The 16,753-nt window shown below is 58.2% G+C and overlaps 5 protein-coding genes across 5 annotated transcripts; 3 read left to right on the forward strand and 2 right to left on the reverse strand.

Annotated features, from left to right (window-relative positions):
- Positions 1-229: 229 nt before the first annotated feature.
- B0H18DRAFT_867413 (NUDIX hydrolase domain-like protein) lies at positions 230-1,151 on the forward strand (the record flags this gene model as incomplete). Its single annotated transcript, XM_048039860.1, has 4 exons — positions 230-380; positions 442-777; positions 834-947; positions 997-1,151. The coding sequence occupies 4 exons, from the start codon at positions 230-232 to the stop codon at positions 1,149-1,151; spliced, it is 756 nt and encodes a 251-aa protein (XP_047900805.1).
- Positions 1,152-5,046: 3,895 nt separating this feature from the next.
- On the forward strand, positions 5,047-6,314 carry B0H18DRAFT_206771 (uncharacterized protein). Its single transcript, XM_048037116.1, has 9 exons — positions 5,047-5,233; positions 5,290-5,461; positions 5,517-5,552; positions 5,604-5,633; positions 5,685-5,720; positions 5,775-5,810; positions 5,862-5,906; positions 5,959-5,988; positions 6,043-6,314. Exons 1-9 carry the CDS (start codon positions 5,227-5,229, stop codon positions 6,167-6,169), a joined length of 519 nt encoding a protein of 172 aa, XP_047900806.1. The 5' UTR covers positions 5,047-5,226; the 3' UTR covers positions 6,170-6,314.
- A 1,172-nt stretch (positions 6,315-7,486) lies between these two features.
- On the forward strand, positions 7,487-7,845 carry B0H18DRAFT_1113518 (uncharacterized protein; the record flags this gene model as incomplete). The annotated part of the gene is made up of 3 exons (XM_048032959.1): positions 7,487-7,608; positions 7,676-7,705; positions 7,758-7,845. The coding sequence occupies 3 exons, from the start codon at positions 7,487-7,489 to the stop codon at positions 7,843-7,845; spliced, it is 240 nt and encodes a 79-aa protein (XP_047900807.1).
- A 208-nt stretch (positions 7,846-8,053) lies between these two features.
- B0H18DRAFT_866945 (uncharacterized protein) lies at positions 8,054-9,142 on the reverse strand (the record flags this gene model as incomplete). The annotated part of the gene is made up of 5 exons (XM_048039822.1): positions 8,054-8,238; positions 8,308-8,539; positions 8,590-8,674; positions 8,741-8,939; positions 9,004-9,142. The coding sequence occupies 5 exons, from the start codon at positions 9,140-9,142 to the stop codon at positions 8,054-8,056; spliced, it is 840 nt and encodes a 279-aa protein (XP_047900808.1).
- Positions 9,143-11,023: 1,881 nt separating this feature from the next.
- Positions 11,024-11,510, reverse strand: B0H18DRAFT_971999 (uncharacterized protein; the record flags this gene model as incomplete). The annotated part of the gene is made up of 1 exon (XM_048043842.1): positions 11,024-11,510. A coding segment is annotated over exon 1 (479 nt), but the record flags the coding sequence as incomplete, so codon positions are not given.
- Positions 11,511-16,753: the final 5,243 nt, after the last annotated feature.

Raw genomic sequence — 16,753 nt, forward strand, 5'->3', positions numbered from 1 at the left:
CTGTTGAGGTCGCAACGGGAAGGTGGTATCATGGATCCGGAGTGTCTTGACCCTATCCTCCATCCGCCTCAAATCCGCCCATGGCATCAACGGTGGATGATCAGCGCTCTATAGACGCGTCGCGCCATGTTGGATTTTGGCCAGGTCAGGGACGTATATGATGAGGCGACATATCGGCTTTCTTCTCTCCCGCACCATCCGGGTCTCAGTCTATCGTCCAGCCTCCACCATGGCCTCTCGCGCCGTCGAAGCATCCCGCGCCGTGCTCTCCTCTGTCGATCTTTCGAACTATGACCCGGAGCAGTCGAGGTTGATGGACGAGCGATGCATCCTGGTCGATGAGCAGGATCGCGCTCTTGGGGCAGCGGACAAGAAGACCTGTGCGTGTTGTTGCTACTGCTGAGGTCGCGTATGCTGAGCACAGGGCGTATGGTACTTCAGGTCATTTGATGGAAAACATCAACAAGGGCCTCTTGCACCGCGCCTTCTCCGCGTTTGTCTTCAGACCTGAGGATGGCAAGCTTCTGCTGCAGCAGCGGGCGACCGAGAAGATCACCTTCCCGGATATGTGGACCAATACGTGCTGCTCGCACCCTCTCGACGACTTCGACGAGGAGAAGGTGGAGAAAGACCAGCTCGGCGTGAGGGTCGCAGCTTCGCGCAAGCTTGAGCACGAGCTGGGCATCCCCCGGGCGCAGACCCCCGTCGACCAGTTCCAATACCTCACCCGGATACACTATTTGGCGCCGTCGAGTGGTATTTGGGGAGAGCATGAGGGTGAGTAGTCCGCTCAACAAATTCGGTGGTTAGCTCGGGTGCTGAGCATAGACCAGTCGATTACATTCTCTTCATCACTGCCAACGTTACCGTAGAGCCGAATCTCAATGAGATTCGCGACCACAAGTATGTAGACAAGGCGGAGCTACAGGCGATGTTTGAGGACCCAGGTGCGCCCTACCCACGTACGTCTCTGGTCTCATACCGACGCCCCACCAGCGAACTCGTTCACGCCGTGGTTCAAGCTCATTGCCCGCGACTTCCTCTTTGGCTGGTGGGACGAGCTGCTCGCGCGCCGGGAGAGCGACGGCGTTCTCAATGCGAAGAGCTTGAATGGCATCGTGGACGGCAGCAAGGTTGTGAGCATGGTCTGATACATTTAACGAATGTACTGTGTATCTATATAGAATTTTTTGGGATGATTATGGCGAAGGCGTCGATTGTTCACATGCCTGCTACTGCGCTGGTGGGTCTTTCTCTAGTCATTTGTTTCCGTGGCATAGGACCGCATGTACGATAAGGTTAGTAGTGCTTCATTATACTCGGTGACTTTGATATACTAAGATACTTTAGCAATCGATAGGGAAGGCGCTGCTTGACAGTGCGCCGACATATGTACCGCCCAAAGTCCAGCTGTGGGCTGCGTCTTACTGTACGTCCCTTTGCTAATGGCACGATCTTCCGAAAGAATGGAACAAGGTATTCTACGTCTTCATCGCATTATGCACTGGTCCAAGTTGAGCTCATATGTCTTTGGAGGACTTCTAGACCTGATTACTTCTCTTGCTTCTTCTGTCCATGACAGTATCGCATTGCTTGGTGCAAACATGTCTGAAAAAAAAACCAGACATCAAGGCCCAGACTGTATACTTGTGCGCCCTCTCTTGTTTATCCTAGCTTGAATGAGCTCACAAAGTGCACGGCATTATAATACTCGGGTTGCCTACTAGTACGGCTGCCGTGTGACCACTCATGACTTCTGACAGCTAGGCGGACATCGTTCTTGCGACCAGACTATGGTCCGTGGCTCTAAGCATACTGTACAGGGCAGTACAGCATCCCTTGCGGCTACTCACCCAGTGCTTCAACCACGAGTCCGTTAATCCATGCTGTAACGTGAGTGGATGCGTTTCCGTAAGGATTTACGGACGTTTGATTGACTCTAATCGGCTTCAGGCGGAGCCTGAATATGGTTAAGAGCCTTCCTCCAGATCCGTAACGCACGTTTAGAAGTATTCTGCACCTGCTAATGTGGCTTCCCTTGCGTACTGGTATGCCGCGCACTACGAAGAGAGGGAGGCTATGTGCGCAATGATACAAGGACCTGTGAATACTTATACAGTCACTTCGAGCCATCGAGGACTTCGCCAACTGTCGCGTAGAGCATGGACGCACGTCACAATCACTGCATGTAAGTGCTGTGCCTATATAATTATTCATCGCACGAGGAATGACCGGTACTCGACTGACAACGATTGAATCAGAGTGATGTCATTTTGAAGTCTTCAAGTTGTCGCCGCTGCCTCTGCACAGGTCAACCAGTGCACAGACTCTAACGTCCGTGTGTGCATGTGAGGCCTCGATGGCTCACGAGAGGTCTGCCGAGGTGCCCGTCGAGCAGCGCGAATCTCGCGCGCGTACAGAGGGGCGATTCCCGTCTTTGAACGGGGAACGTCGTCGATCGGACTGGAAAGGCGCGAGGAGGAGAGGGCGTCGCAGTCAGCGGGCAAGCCCAGTGACTGCGGTGGAGGTCGACGTGTCCCTAAAGGGAGCCTACGGCGACCGTCGGAGGCATCAGCGAGAAACAGAGAAGATCAAATGTGCCTCTATATACGAGCCCGGGGGTGGCGAAGCCAGCCGTGGACCGTGGAGGACGCAAGAGAGAGAGAAGAACGGAGACGAATGTGCAGATGAAAGACCTGGTATACATCGATTCGAAGTACGGTACCGTTACGTGCGAGCAGGAATATAGCTTACGTAATCTACCAGGCGGCTACTCTACGATGCATGAAGGTCCAGCTCCCCTTATACGCCTCCCGGAAGGCCTCCGCCAGGCCCCGCTCCGAGCTCTAGCACCGTAAGCATTACTCAAGGTTTTGAGCGCCTGTTGCATGACCTGTGGCGGGAATCCGCGGGATCGATGGTAGGGGTGAAAGCTCTGCTTAGCTGTTTTTGAGCTGTTTGCACTCTGCCAGGCACCGGGCTAGGAGGTATCCCGAGCTCGACCTGCACCCTTACCTGCCCGGATGCACATCGGCCAGCGAGGGTATGGGTTCCGCGCGCGTGAAGGCAGGTCCGCGGGCCCACAGGCAAGTGGGAGAGTATGAGCCCGGGCAAGCAGGTACGCGGGCAGGTAGGCGATCGCGTGGGTGACGGGTGAGGTAGGCGGCCGGCCAAGCGGATGGATGGGAGCACGGGCGAGAGCGGTATCTGAGAGGGGCCGCGGGCAAGAGGGCATGCGAGCGTGTGGGCGGGCAAGCGGTAGGCGAGAGCGCCAGGGCGAGCGGGCGAGAAGGCAAGTGGGTGAGAAGGCCAGGCCATCGAACGAGTGGGCGAGCAAGCAGGCAGGCGAGCTGAGTAGCCAGAGAGCAAGGGCGAACGGGTGGGCAGGTGGTAGCGGCCGTACAGGTGAGAGTGGCCACGCAGGTGAGGGCGGACGGGCGGTTACGAGCTACCAAGAGCGCTGATATATTCGAGCAAGGTCAATGTGGTGCTCTTCGTGTATCATCAAGGTATTTCAGAGCTACTCACACTTCGTGTTGTACATACTTAACGGAAGCTAACTACACGTTCAGTCTTGGTAGTGTTATGCCACAAGTTGGTACTGCTCGGCGTAGATATCGTGAGGTCAGGCCTTTGTAGGCCCTCACTCGGCTTACTAGCTACCCAAAAGATGAGCCATTTGTAATGATCACTCGATATAACTCACTAAATCAGACAATTTTCGATTGATATTCTGACACACATACGAGAAAACGAGCCTAGCACAGTACGAACCATCCGCCATGACCACCCAGCAACGCCGGAAAAGGTAATCCGGCAAATGCCGACACACAGTGAAGCCTCCTAGAACCGACTCTAAATGTCCCATCAAGCAGGGGGGTCCCAACCCCCTTGCTTGATCGTCGTGGTTAGAGCAGCGTTCTCGACGTTTCAGAGCTAGACATTTGCGCGCCTGCGGCAAAATATATTTCCCGTCATCTCGATCTTAACGCCACTGCCGGCACCACGGCCGCCTTCCTATTGTAGTTGTCGGACTTCAGGATATTCATGCTCAACCTGTTTACGGCGGGTCTCACGGGCGCTTCTTCACGCTCATTTGAGGTTTAAGGCCATCAAACCGCGTCCAAATCCTTACGGAAACGCATCCAGTAGCACGCTCCTCTTTCATTTACGGGACGGCCCCTTTCGCGGACGCAAAATAGACATGTCGGCGTTTTAGGATACAGACTAGTCTCCGTAGCAGGCCTAAAAAGTCGGCAAGCGTCTGGTACAGCCTGAGACGGACCGGGCAAGGATAGGTACGCCTCATGGATCGCGCACACTCGAGCGTCCCAGCGAAGAGAAGCCGCCCGTCATGCATCTGAACTCTATCCTCGCTCTAAGGAGTCTCAGAACACGTCCTCCAGAGAACAGCAGGGATAGCAGGGGCGTCCTACGAGCGTGCCGCGGTGGCGCAGTGACTCCAGATGCATTAGACTGATGTACGCCGTTTGTCTTGTTCGTCGCGTACGGCGTCGAATGCGCATCCTAGCCGCACAGGACCACTGTGGCACTGAGAGCTACACAGGTGTAACACAGCACCTGTCGAGCGGCGCATGAGAAGCGTTCAAGGACCTGAAAGTAAGTCGTGTATTGCGTTCCATGGGAGCATACCCAACTGACATGCGTCTTGCGTCTGTATCGTAGATAATTACAGCGGAAGACGCATGGCATGCTGCACAGCAGGCTTGTTTGCGCACTGCTGCGTACGCCACACATCGTTGGTCTCGCATCCTAGGCTTCAGGACGGCCGCGATGTTCTACCTCATCATCGTTTGGCGCTCATCACAGCGCATTCAATTCTTCCACAGAACAAACCTTTCTGATTGTTCTGCCTCACGATCGGTCGCGCCGTTTGTCGCCCGCTACACTCATCCAAACCAGGCGTTACTCATTTTGAACGAACCAAGCGATGCGCACCGAGTGGTACGGCTGCGCATGACTTACCTCGTTATGCTATACACCATCCTCGTTCCGCGTTCGAACGTCCCGTGTCTCTACAACACTACTGTGCGCCTATGTGTCTATCATCACAGCCTTTTGCTCTGGACCCTGGGATGCAGCGCATCTTCCCAATATATAAGACTCGGAAATGGACGCGATTGCTTGTTTGGCATTCTATCTCCCCCAGAGACCCGCTTCGGCCGCTGCTTCACTCAACAATGACTTTCTATCAGTCTGCATCGTATGATGTGTATGTACGCGAGCAATGCCTTCTAACTCGTTACTCACGTCAATGATCGTTGGCAGGGGATTCCAGGAAAACGACAAGTCTCGCGAAATGGAAGCCTTTTCAATGCCATCATCGCCTTTGGATCGGGAAGCGTGCGTACTATGGCCCGCGTTATGCATTCAACATGGCCATAGCCTTGCTGCTGATGTACTTTCAGTACGTCATCCTACCCCCGACGGTCTACATCCAGTAAGTGAGGTGACTATTCCTCGCGCCATCCTGTACTGAACGACCTGCCAAATAGATCACCACCCGCTCAGGATGGTTACAGCCCTGCAATGTACGCATTTCACCCGTTCTGAGGACGGTGATGACTCAACTGTCCTGCTAGGTACGACAACCCTGACACTATATGCCCTCCGTAAGCCCATTTTCATCGTTAAAGTCTGGCTGTACTGAATCCTTCCTTCAGTGATCAACCTACTGGCAATTGGCCCCCCTCTGCTATGTACGTTTTGCTCCACGATGTAACGTTGCGTAAGATGAACTCATTCTGTTGTAGCCTCTCCCCTCAGTCGCACAATCCGCCTGGTTTCCAGTAAGCAAAACGATCGAAGTGGATTGGAGGCTGTGCCTCATAACACAGCAGATATCCGCCTTCGGGCGATACATTCCGCTTTGGATCTATGTTGCAGTGCGTTCTGTCTGTTGTATCGATGGCCGACGGTATTAAGACTCTACTACAGGCAGTCATCCCTTGGAGAGGTGGTCCAGCAGTGAGTGGTACCGCTTTTCTACATCCTCTGCAGTCTGCTCAACAGGGGATACAGGGTCGGAGGCTTCTTCCCAATGGCCGATGACGGACGCGATGCCAGAGCCCCAATGACCCGCCCTACGAAAGTAAGGCCTAATCGGCCCAAGGACGATCCTGGCTGCGCCTGCTGTGTTATTGCTTGAAGTAGTCTTGAGGGATGATACCACTGATACTGCCTGTATACCCTATCCCTCTCGACTGAACTATGCTCGATGTGCGGAAACAATGTCATGTATTATAGTTTGCCAACCAAGCTTGGACCGACGTTATTTTGAAATTTGCTAGCGCGAATCGTTAGTACATACTCAGCTGATCGTACGTGCTCTTTCGACTCTGCTTATTGAAATATTGAATAACCATGAGCTGAGGAACTCAGATTGATCTCCCAGTTCGAGGCATCTCTGCCATTGACATGGAACCCACTAGCTCATGGCATGTTCTCCACATCGGCCAGGGACACCCACCTTCCAAGAACGCGTGCTTGAAGCCGCCGACGAGAAGGCTGTTGTTCCACCATCAAGCACTCGCCGGAGCGGCCGACTCCGTAGTTGCTCGATTTATTCTCGCATAGACCTGATCCGCCGACGAAGTCTTCGAACACAACATACAGTTGGCCTTCCACCAGTCGTACTACCCCAAGGAGTGCCGAGCACCGCCAACGGACCACGGTATGCGATGGTGTCTCCGTTCCTGAGCGGTCAAGGTAAACACCACTAAACTGGGTTCTGCAGTTTATACTTCGAAGACCGGCGGGGCGTGCCAGCGCCATGAGCAAGAAAAAGGTCCGTCCGAGGGGGCTGTCCGATGCGTATGATGCCTTGATGTCTCCCCCCGGGGCCGCATTGAGACAGGCAGTGTCGCATAACTCCCAACTATCGCCGACCATCCGGCTATTGGGGGCCGGGCTCGACTTGGATGTTGTCTCGCCAGTGACAATGATCGGGATCCACCGTACGTTCACGCATCCGTACGAAAGTTGCAAACGTCACCCTTTCCTATAGTCAGCACCACAAGAACACCTCTGCAAAATATTCCCCATAGCTTACTCACCTTGCCATGACTGTCGTAGCAGCCCAAGGGGTATACTACACGATTACATCACTGACATGATTCATTATCTGTACGCCACTGAATATCGTTCCAGCACTGTGTGGTCCAAGTTCCCAGGCGATTCTTATTCGAGAGATCTGCCGCATCACGGCCTCGCCAACTTCGTATGTACTTACGGCGTGTGCCTCCACTTACGCTGCGCTGCGGCCAATCCCATGTTTCACCGCGGGCAATTCGGACCCGCTGCGCCTCGGCGAGTCAAGCCCTGGTGAAGCCTGTCTTGATAAGCCGTCGAGACCACAGCACGTACTTGCTATATAACGCGGACCCACTCACTGGCACGGACCCCATTCTTCCACACACTTCACTGTCGCGGAGACCCGATCATAAAGTTAGTCCGATCGACCATAATGTCCACCCCGATCGTCGAAAACAAGGCCATCATCGACCCCGCGGTCGACTCTGCGGATGTCGTCGCTGATCGGCAGCCAGAGCTCGCGGAGCCAGAAGCCGCGAAGCTCGACCTCGCTAGGTGCGTAGTCAATTCCTACTCACTCGACGACCTTCCGTGAATTGACTGTCGCTTGTGCTGGTCGTAGTGAACCGGAGCCAATCGCGCAGCCTCCGAAGTAAGTCTTTGATGAGCTCGATGTTACCGTACAGTCACTGACGGCTATGCAGTGGCTGGGGTGGCCGCGGGCAGCTAAACAAGCCTACTGTGGTGAAGCCGGTCAAGATCACGAAGCCCACGAAGCCTAGTACGAAGTAAATCACACACGGTAACGCACGCACCTCATTTCGACGCCAAGAGCTCTGCACAAACCAGTCATTCTTGCAGCGTTCGCTTGTACCTTGTACCATCATCACCGTCTCGTCTCATCACCATACGATATGAATTCGTATGTATCTGAAGGAAGGGCCACCGGAAACCCTTGTACACCATATACGCTCGTGGCAAACCGTAATGGACACGCCCGTCATTGCTTCTGCCGGCTCTCCGGTCTGCGCATCGGCATACTGCGGAATATCCACGCCTCCTTGCGCGAGCCCCAGAACATGGGGTCTTTCCTGCCCAGGGGGATGCTCCCGTCGAGCTTGAAGCCCGCGCTGTTGAAGAAGCGCAGCATGCACGCGTAGAACAGGTTCCGCTCCGCTTCGCGCGCTGTCCACAGAAGGCGACGGCACGATCGGACATGAGCATGAGTGGGACGGAGGGGGGAGAGAAGCTCACATCGGAAACCCTCGCGCTTGACTTCGATGACATGCACGCCGTCCTCGTTCGCGCCGTATGACATCACCTTGCGCGGGAACATGGGCCGCAGGCTGGACGCGAAGTCCTCGACGAGCTCCCGCGGCGCGTCGAGCAGCGTGAGCCGCATCTTGGACGGAGAAAACATTGTCGCGAAGATCTTCACGTCGGGGTCTTGCAGCGTCTCGACGAAGACCAGCTTGCCTGGCCTCCTCTGTGGTTCGTTGAGTGAGTGGGCATACCAGGATGACCTGGGATACTTACTGGACTGCCTGTTTGGATGGTCGTCACATGCGAGTAGCCTTGGCGAGCGAGGACGGTGTAGAGGTTACAGATGAGTCGTTGGGCCCTGCGCAGAGAGAACGTGGTCGTGTCAGACGAGGTGTCGCGGGCGTGCAACTGCTGCCCATCTCACAAAATGGCATCGAGGCCTACACTAGTCCACGGCCCTCTTGCAAACCGTACTCGCCAGTTGTCTCCTCGACTGTCCTCATACTCAACGCCATGGGGCCACATGGGTAGAACAAGTTCCCGCAGGTCGTCCAGGGTAGTCTGATACGCAATGTTGTCTATTCGCAATTCACCGGCAGAATGCAACGACACAAATATGTGGTCTGTACAGGCAGAGAAGAGCTATTACATAAACGCAATTGTACCCGAAGAATTTCTCGTCCGTACCAGGAACAAACGCGGGCACCGAGCCTGTCCTGCTCTTTGGTCTCGTCAAGGAATTGACTCGTTGTCGTGACTCGTTGGTGGACCGCCTGACCAGTGGTACGCCACCTGTAGAAGCCGAGCGGTCCAGTTGCTTCTTCATGGCAGACCTCAGAGGAGCGGCGGGGGTGCCGGACCGACTAGGCGAGGTCTGGATAGTCGGCGCGGCGGATGCAGTCCGACCTTGACTGAGCTTCCTCCGCACGGGCGCCGGCGTCGGATACTGGGCAGGCGGCTCATACGGCGTCGCAGGGTAGGTTGGGAAGGGTGCCGCTACATTCTGAGGATGATGATAAGACGGGTAGGGCGTGAACTGAGCATAGTAGGCTGCCTGCGGCTGGGTGTAGCCAGTCTGGGGATAGTACTGGGGGTCGCCGTTGTGGTAGGCCTGCATGGCTGGCTGCATGTGAAGGGACCGAGGAGGAATGCCGGGGGAGGCGGAGGCAAAATCGCTGCTTGGGTTTGCGATATAGGCTTCAGGGCGGGCGCCTGAGAAGACTTGCAACGTGCCGGGTGCAGGGGTGAACGAGGCAGGTCATGGGCAGCTCCTGGGTACAGCGAGGCCGGAGAACTTGGCAGCGGCTCTTATACGTACTCGAATGGCACGCAGCGATACCCGGGCGGTCTGTGGCACTGGCAGGCGTGCCCACGGCCCAGAGGTGGTACGAGCGGGAGATGGGCGCAGGAGGCCAAGAGGCGAGATCGGCATTGGGGACAACCTGCTCTCGGGGTGTACGGGGTCTCGCAGCCACTCACGCGAAGCCGAGATTATACAAGCAGTCAACGACACCAATCCTATAGATTATGAAGCATTTCTAAAATGCATATTGAGTAGTCTGTGGAGTTTTGAGTGCTCCATGCTGAAGTCGTCGAAGCGTGACGCTGAGTAGAAAGCTCGAGATGTATGCACGTGCCTCACGCGGTCATGTGAGCTGGGCAGGTTGAATGCGCACTTTCCCGTGAGCGCTAGGGGCGCGACCTGCGACGCTCTCCAGGTCCTGTTGACTGCGCGTTGCTCCAGTGTCCTCAGTCGCTTGCCAGATAGGGGCGTCGTCGTCGCCGATTTGCAAATTACGAATATTCCTCATAACACGCTGGACTGCCATGGTCGCCTTCGCACAAGAGCGACCCCGGGCCGATGTTCGACATCGACGATGTTTGGACGACCACAGATAGCGCGGATTTCGCGTCTTCTTTCAACGAGCTCGATTCTGGTGTGTCTCATCTACCTTCTGGTGACTTGCCAACCGGATCCTTCAGATGACGCACATCACCCCAGTTTTGCACATGCACAGAACCTCCCCCCGATTTACTCCTTTTCTACTGCGTCCGGAATCAATACCGAGTTTTGGTCTCAGAGCTCGCTGCATACGCAATTCCCGTATGCCGTTCAGCCATCATCTCCTCTCTCGGAAGTCGAGCTCAACATTCAGCAAGCCTCGCTTTCGTGGAGACGAGAAAGAAGTGCTGCATGTCTTGTGTCCCCGGTGCGATGTATGGATCTGCACCAGTTCAAAGTCACAGCAGAACCCAGAGCCTCTCGAGTCGCATATGCGGCGCCGTAAGTGCAGACCTTCTGCGGTTCTCGACGCGCGCATTCGGGCGGACGCAAACACCGCCCCGGGCTGCGAAGCAGTTGAAGTTGGGGTGCCGTTTGGAGCTTCAATTGCACACTGGCATAATGATAGTTTGTAATTCGCGCGTAAGTAATGTTATGTACAACATTACAACAGACATGACGATACATGACGAGCGATCCGACAGGCGAAAAAGCAATACGATCTATGAATGATACGAGCGACGAGCAATACGAGGGATGAGCGATACCAGCGACGAGCGATACCACGAGCAACGATGAGATGAGTGGGTACAACGAACAGAATGCGCAGTGCACCACACGAACGTACAAAACGCAAATGTCTACCTTCAACCTTCTTCGACGAGCACGAGGGGTACTCACTTCGTGTCATCTCCGACTTCACGATAGTGCATTGCACGGGTAAACCCCCGGGTGTCTGGGGGCTTACCCGTACCCGTACCCGCCCGGGTACCGTACCCGCTTCACGGGTACGGGTCACGTGCGGGTACCGCGGGTCTACGGGTCCATGTACGGGTGGACGAGCGAATAGGTGGGCGAGTGGGGGGAGTGTGCAAGAGGGCGGGGAGGCTCGCGCAGGCGGGCGGGCGAGCGAGCGAGTGTGCGGGCAAGTCGGTGGGTCAACGGTGCACCCGTTGTCCTCGCTGCCATGCCCCCACCCTCCGTCCTCCCCGCTCGCCGTCCTCCGCACTCGCGCTCGCGCATTCCCGCCATCCGCCCGCGTGTCCCCCGACAACTCTGCACTCGCAGACGGGAGCGTCCGCGCGCTTCCCGTCTGTACGCGCCGCCCGCCCTCCCGCCTCGTTGGTGTGCCCGCCCCCAGTCGTCCTACGCTCGCCCGGTTGCCCGCCCGGCGTTCATCGACCATGTCTGCGTGCTGGGCATTTGCCCAGCACGCTCGTGGTTGGTATGCGTGTGGTGCTCGTCCGCACCGTGTCCCCGTCCGTGCCAGCGAGCCTGCCTGCTCGTTCTCCCGCCTCGCGGCGCGCGCGTTCGTTGGCCGTGTCTGCACGCTGGGCACTTGCCCAGCGCGCTCGCGGTTGCCGTGCGTGTCGTCATCCAACGCGCCCGCCCACGCCCGTGCCCGCGGTCCACCCGTCACGCCCTGTGCCTACCTGCTCGCCCACCTGCTCGCCCACCTGCTCGCCCACCTGCTCGTCCACCCGCTCGTGCGTCCACTCGTCCACCCGCTCGCGCGTCCGCTCGTCCGCGTACCCACGCGTCCGGTACTCCACCGCTCACGCACTGACCCTCGTTCGTTCGTGCGCGCGGCGCCTGCTCGTCGGCCGTGTCTGCGTGCTGGGCATTCGCCCAGCACGCTCGTGGTTGACGTGCGTGCGGTGCTGGTCCGCGCCTTGTGCCCCTAGCTCGCCCGCTGGTCCATCCTCCGCTAAGCCCGCTGGACCTCCCGCTCGCTCGTCTGCCTCTGCGCCCGCCTGCTCCCTCTCCCGCCTGCACGCTCCCTCTCCCGCCCGCATGCGCGTTCGTCGGCGCGTGCTGCCGCCTGCTCGTCGGCTCGTTCGTCGGCCGTGCCTACACACAGGGCATTGGCCCTGCGTGCCCGTGGTCGTCGTGCGCGCATTGCACGTCGCCGGGTCCTGCGCCTGCCGTTAGTGAGCTCGCGCGTGTGTACCCAGACTCACCTGTCCCTCGCTGTCACCCTGGCCCTCGCTGTCACCCTGGCCCTCGCCATCACCCTAGCCCTCGCCCGTCCGCTCCTCGTCTACGCATGCCGTCCGTTCGTCGTCCACGCGGCACGCCTGCATTCGTTCGTGGCTGCGCCCAGGCCCGCGGTGTTCATCGGCTGTGTTTGTGCGCGGGGCCTATGCCATGGGAGTTCGTCGCGCGCGCGTGCGCCGTGTTGCGGTGCTTGAAGCCGGGAGCGAGTCGACCTGGTGGAGGGCGAGGGGATCAGGCCTCAGGCCTCAGGCCTCAGGGGCCCCGCGAGTTTGGGCGCTCGCGAGGTTCCCTCTTTCGGCAATACCCGCACGGCTGCAGGGCGGGTATGCGGGTACGAAAATCGCTACCCGGACCCCTACCCGCGAGTACCCCTACCCGCGACCCGCGCGGGTTGGCCGTACCCCTGCAATGCACTACTTCACGATGATGCTTTGTGTCACGCTCTCGAAACATCTCCGCCCACATCTCCGCCTTTCGCTTCAAGTTCTGCACGTCATCCTCACTTTTGCTCGCCAGGGGAACTTCCTTGCATATCGCAGCAGCAGGTGGATCAGGGGAGAACCCGCAGAATTGTCTCTTGAATGTGGCGAAACGTTGCAGTGCGGTCGAGACCGCGCCAGCTTCGATGACCTCAATTAGTTCGCGCAAGGGGACTTCGTCCAATTCTGTTCCCAGATTGTTGAACGGAGCCGAGGCTAGGAATTTGGACCATGCCTCCCTGACACCGTCTTGCGCATATACATCGACATTGTTCTTGAGCTGAGCCTCGTTGTATGCATGCCAAGCTCATCAGCAAATGTGCGCGGGTTCTGAGGGCGCCTGAGGGATCTGAGGCGTCTGATCCGGTGCCTGAGAGCTCTATCGCATCTGACGCAATCGGGCGTCTATGGCCGCGCCGTTCGTCCCTCTCCGTCTGCTCGTTCCGTGCTCGTTCTCAGAGCGACGCAGTCCACTCAGACCCGTCAGACCCGTCAGACCCTCCAGGCGCGACCTCAAGCCACCCACATTGAATCTCCCCCAAGTCCACTAGGCGCCTGCCCTAAACTGCGCCACGCTGGCACCTCGCCACGTCATCGTTCCCTCGCCTCTCTGTCTCGTTACTCGCCTTTCAAGCTCTCCCACCTCTTGACTTGTTCCCCCGCGCTGTTCGTCGCTGACACGCAGCGGCTGCAGAAGCCTGTCGCGACGCGCGAGGCGTCTGGAAGGGTGCATAAGCGCCGGCTTGCCCGCAGCCACGATGCACAGCGAGCGGACACCATTGCGAGGGCCGCGCCTCCCACCTCCGCCATGCCTCCCTCGCCTCCCTTCTCACTGCCTCTCCAATCTTTTACATCCACATACACCAACCCTCAGGCAGTCTATTTGCCACCACCTTCCCAGTCCGCCCCCGCTGTCCCAGCGTCACAGGCGTCCCAGGCGTCCCGGCGCGACAATGGCCCATGGGACATCTGGTCGAAAACCCGGGCCCTCCCCGCCACGTCACTGCCTTCTCGCCATGCCTCAGCCCTCCTACCTCGCCGCCCCGCGCTCTGCAGCTCTCGGACGCGCCAAACGCATGCCGAGCACGCAGCACGTACCCATGACGACCGCGCGGAAGAGCGGGGTCATCTATTCTTAGTGCTCTGAGTCCGGACCCCTGCCTCACGGAGACGATCGTTAGCGGAGTGATGGGTCCGCCCATCGACCAACTCACCGCCGACGGCTTCGACCTCCAATCCGGCACCAACGTTATTGGTCCGTATTCTTTCCTCATCTGCCGCATGCTCACCTCCCCTCCCCAGGTCACTTCCTCTTCACCGAGCTGCTCATGCCCGCGCTCACCTGACCATCACGCACGCGTCATTACGACCTCCTCCTCCGGCGTGATGCTCGGCGGGATTGACCTCGACTCCGTCCGCGACGGTCCAGCCCGGCGCCGATATTCGAAGGAGATGGGCAGCGCAAGCTGGTGAACTTTCAATTTTAATGTGAGGGTAAGTGAGGATGCCGGCTGAGAGGTGCGGGGCGGTAGGGGAACGTGATCGTGGCGCGCGAGGTGGCGAAGCGGTATGGAGGGAAGAGGATCATGTCGATCTCTCTGGACCCAGGTGCGTGTCGTCCGTCGACCGGCCCTGTCTCGCCGGCAGGCTCGGGACCGTGCTGACTCTCGCTGCAGGGAACATCGAGACCAGATCGAGACCGACCTCCAGCGGTACTACCTCGGTTTGCCCGGTCTCGCGGGTGCTCTGACAAAGGTCATTGTACGTTCCCTTCTGCGTGTCCCTCAGTGACTCGTCTCTGACCGTGGGTGATGGTGACGAAACACTACGGATGGTGGCCGCCGCTTTCCCAGTCATCCTCTGCCATCCTACCATCTCTCGGGCATGTGCGATGCACGCCGAGGACCTACCGCACACGCCGGGCAATCCCGCACAATACCTGACTAGTCGCGAGCTTGGACCCTCCGCGCCACGCCACTGCCTTCTCGCCCTGCCACAGCCCTCCTACATCGCCGCGCCGCCCTCTACCATGCGGTCGGCGAGCGTGTGGGCGAGCGAGCAGACGGCGGGAGAGCGGGCTGGCGAGTGGGCGGGTGAGCGGGCGAGTGGGCGGGTGGGCGGGTGGCGAGCACAACTGACAAATGGAAGGTGGGCACGGAACAATCATGGGTGACCGCGACGGGCAGGGCGTGCGCAGCGCATGCCCAGCGCGAGCACCTACATGATTGCCCACGGATCCGTGACCCGTGGGCGTCAGTTTGCCGAACCTTGACATGATAGCCCGACGCCCAGCAACTCGGGCGTTGTCGGAAACGGCAAGCACAGTGGCAATTGAAAGGGAGGGTGGGTATGTGGGTGGACAGACAGGTAAGAGCACGATGAGTACTAGCTGGTAGTTTACAGTGTATTGTCTGTACTATTAGTACTACATTTTGTTACGCTCTAAGCAGCAGTCTGACGACCATCTGAAATGGTCTGAGTGATGGTCTGAAGGCCGTCTGACATCAGAGATTGCTTCTGATGTCAGAACTAATCTCCTGTTGTCAGACGCGAAGTCTGACGGTGACGCGACCGAAAAGAACACAAAAGCCACACAAAAACCCAAACGTGAGGTCGAGCAGTGGTATGCGAGGCCTCTGCGTCTATGAGATGTACGGGGGACTGTACAGTGGTCTAGGTAAGAAGGAGGAGGACGGTGTGGGGAAGCCCCACAGAGCAGGCCCGGAACCAACGGATATAGGGCACACGACCACAGGAGACAACAGACGACGTTACACACGGAAGGAATGTCGAAGGATAGGTTACCCAGGCAGCACGACCGGAAAGCAACTCGGTAGGGCAACCGGAGGCAGCCGTGGACGGCACCGGAGGGTACAGGAACGAACTACCCCTCACGCACACTCTCCCCCTCATCCATTAAATCAGTCTCGGTCTCAGTTTCGACACCCGCATCCTCGAAGTCGTCACTAGTACGCGCCGGAGGGAACTGAAGGCGACGCGGAATGCCGGAATAGTCAGCGTCCGGAACGTACACGCCACGTGAAAGACGATCATGCACGCCGGCAACACTGGACGCCAGGGCGGAGAGAATACGGCGGGTGTGTTGGGCCTCGGACTGAAAGGAGGCGGATGCGTCACGTTGAACGGTAGCGTAACGCTGGAGCTGGGAGATGAGCGCGTCGAGGCCGTCGGAGGAAGCCCGGAGGGGGGAGAGCTGCATGGGCCTCTCGAGGTACCGGACCGGGAGCAACGGACGGCCCACTTCGACATCGGACTGCTCAACGGCGACGCGGTTGGCGGACCAGGCGATAGCAGGGTACGGCTCGCCAATGACGCTATGCTCGGACGCGATGGTCGAGAACACCTGGTCAAGGTAGTCGATCAGTTCCTGGACGTCGGAGAACCGGCGGATGAGAGGGAGGGACGCGTCGCCATGCGCGGTAGCTCGCGCCCGGGAGTCGAAGAGCATGCGCTACGTACCGGAAGGAGGATCAGCCCGCCGGACGGGGAATAGACGAGAAGAATATCACCCACGATGATCCAGCGGGCGCCGTGGGCCCAGGCCAACCATTCGGTAGGACTGTCAGCGACAAGACGCGGCTCGACGACTCGTTCATCCCGGAGGAGAGCGAGAAGACGGTAGAAGCGAGTGGAGTAGACGATGGCGGAGGGATTGGGTGGGGCATCGGACGGCATGGCACTGGACGGGAGACGGTAAAGGAAGGGAAGGAGGGGCTTAAGAGGGACCGGAGGGAACGGGTGAGTACGGAGAAGGGTGCCAGCGAGGCGGGGGCGTGGGATAGCGAGCCGGAGGGGACATAAGGGAGGGAGCCGGGGACCGGACGGAGGAGATCGTACCTACCTACCACCTAGGAGTAGAGAGCGAGCTCAACGGCGATTCCCTGCGTTTCTGACTGCGTCCTGCGTTTACTGCGTTTACTGCGTTGCGAATAGATCA

The sequence above is a fragment of the Fomitopsis serialis genome, assembly GCF_022376445.1.
Source record: "Fomitopsis serialis strain Sig1Antser10 chromosome Unknown B0H18scaffold_2, whole genome shotgun sequence".
Taxonomy (NCBI): Eukaryota; Fungi; Basidiomycota; class Agaricomycetes; order Polyporales; family Fomitopsidaceae; genus Fomitopsis; species Fomitopsis serialis.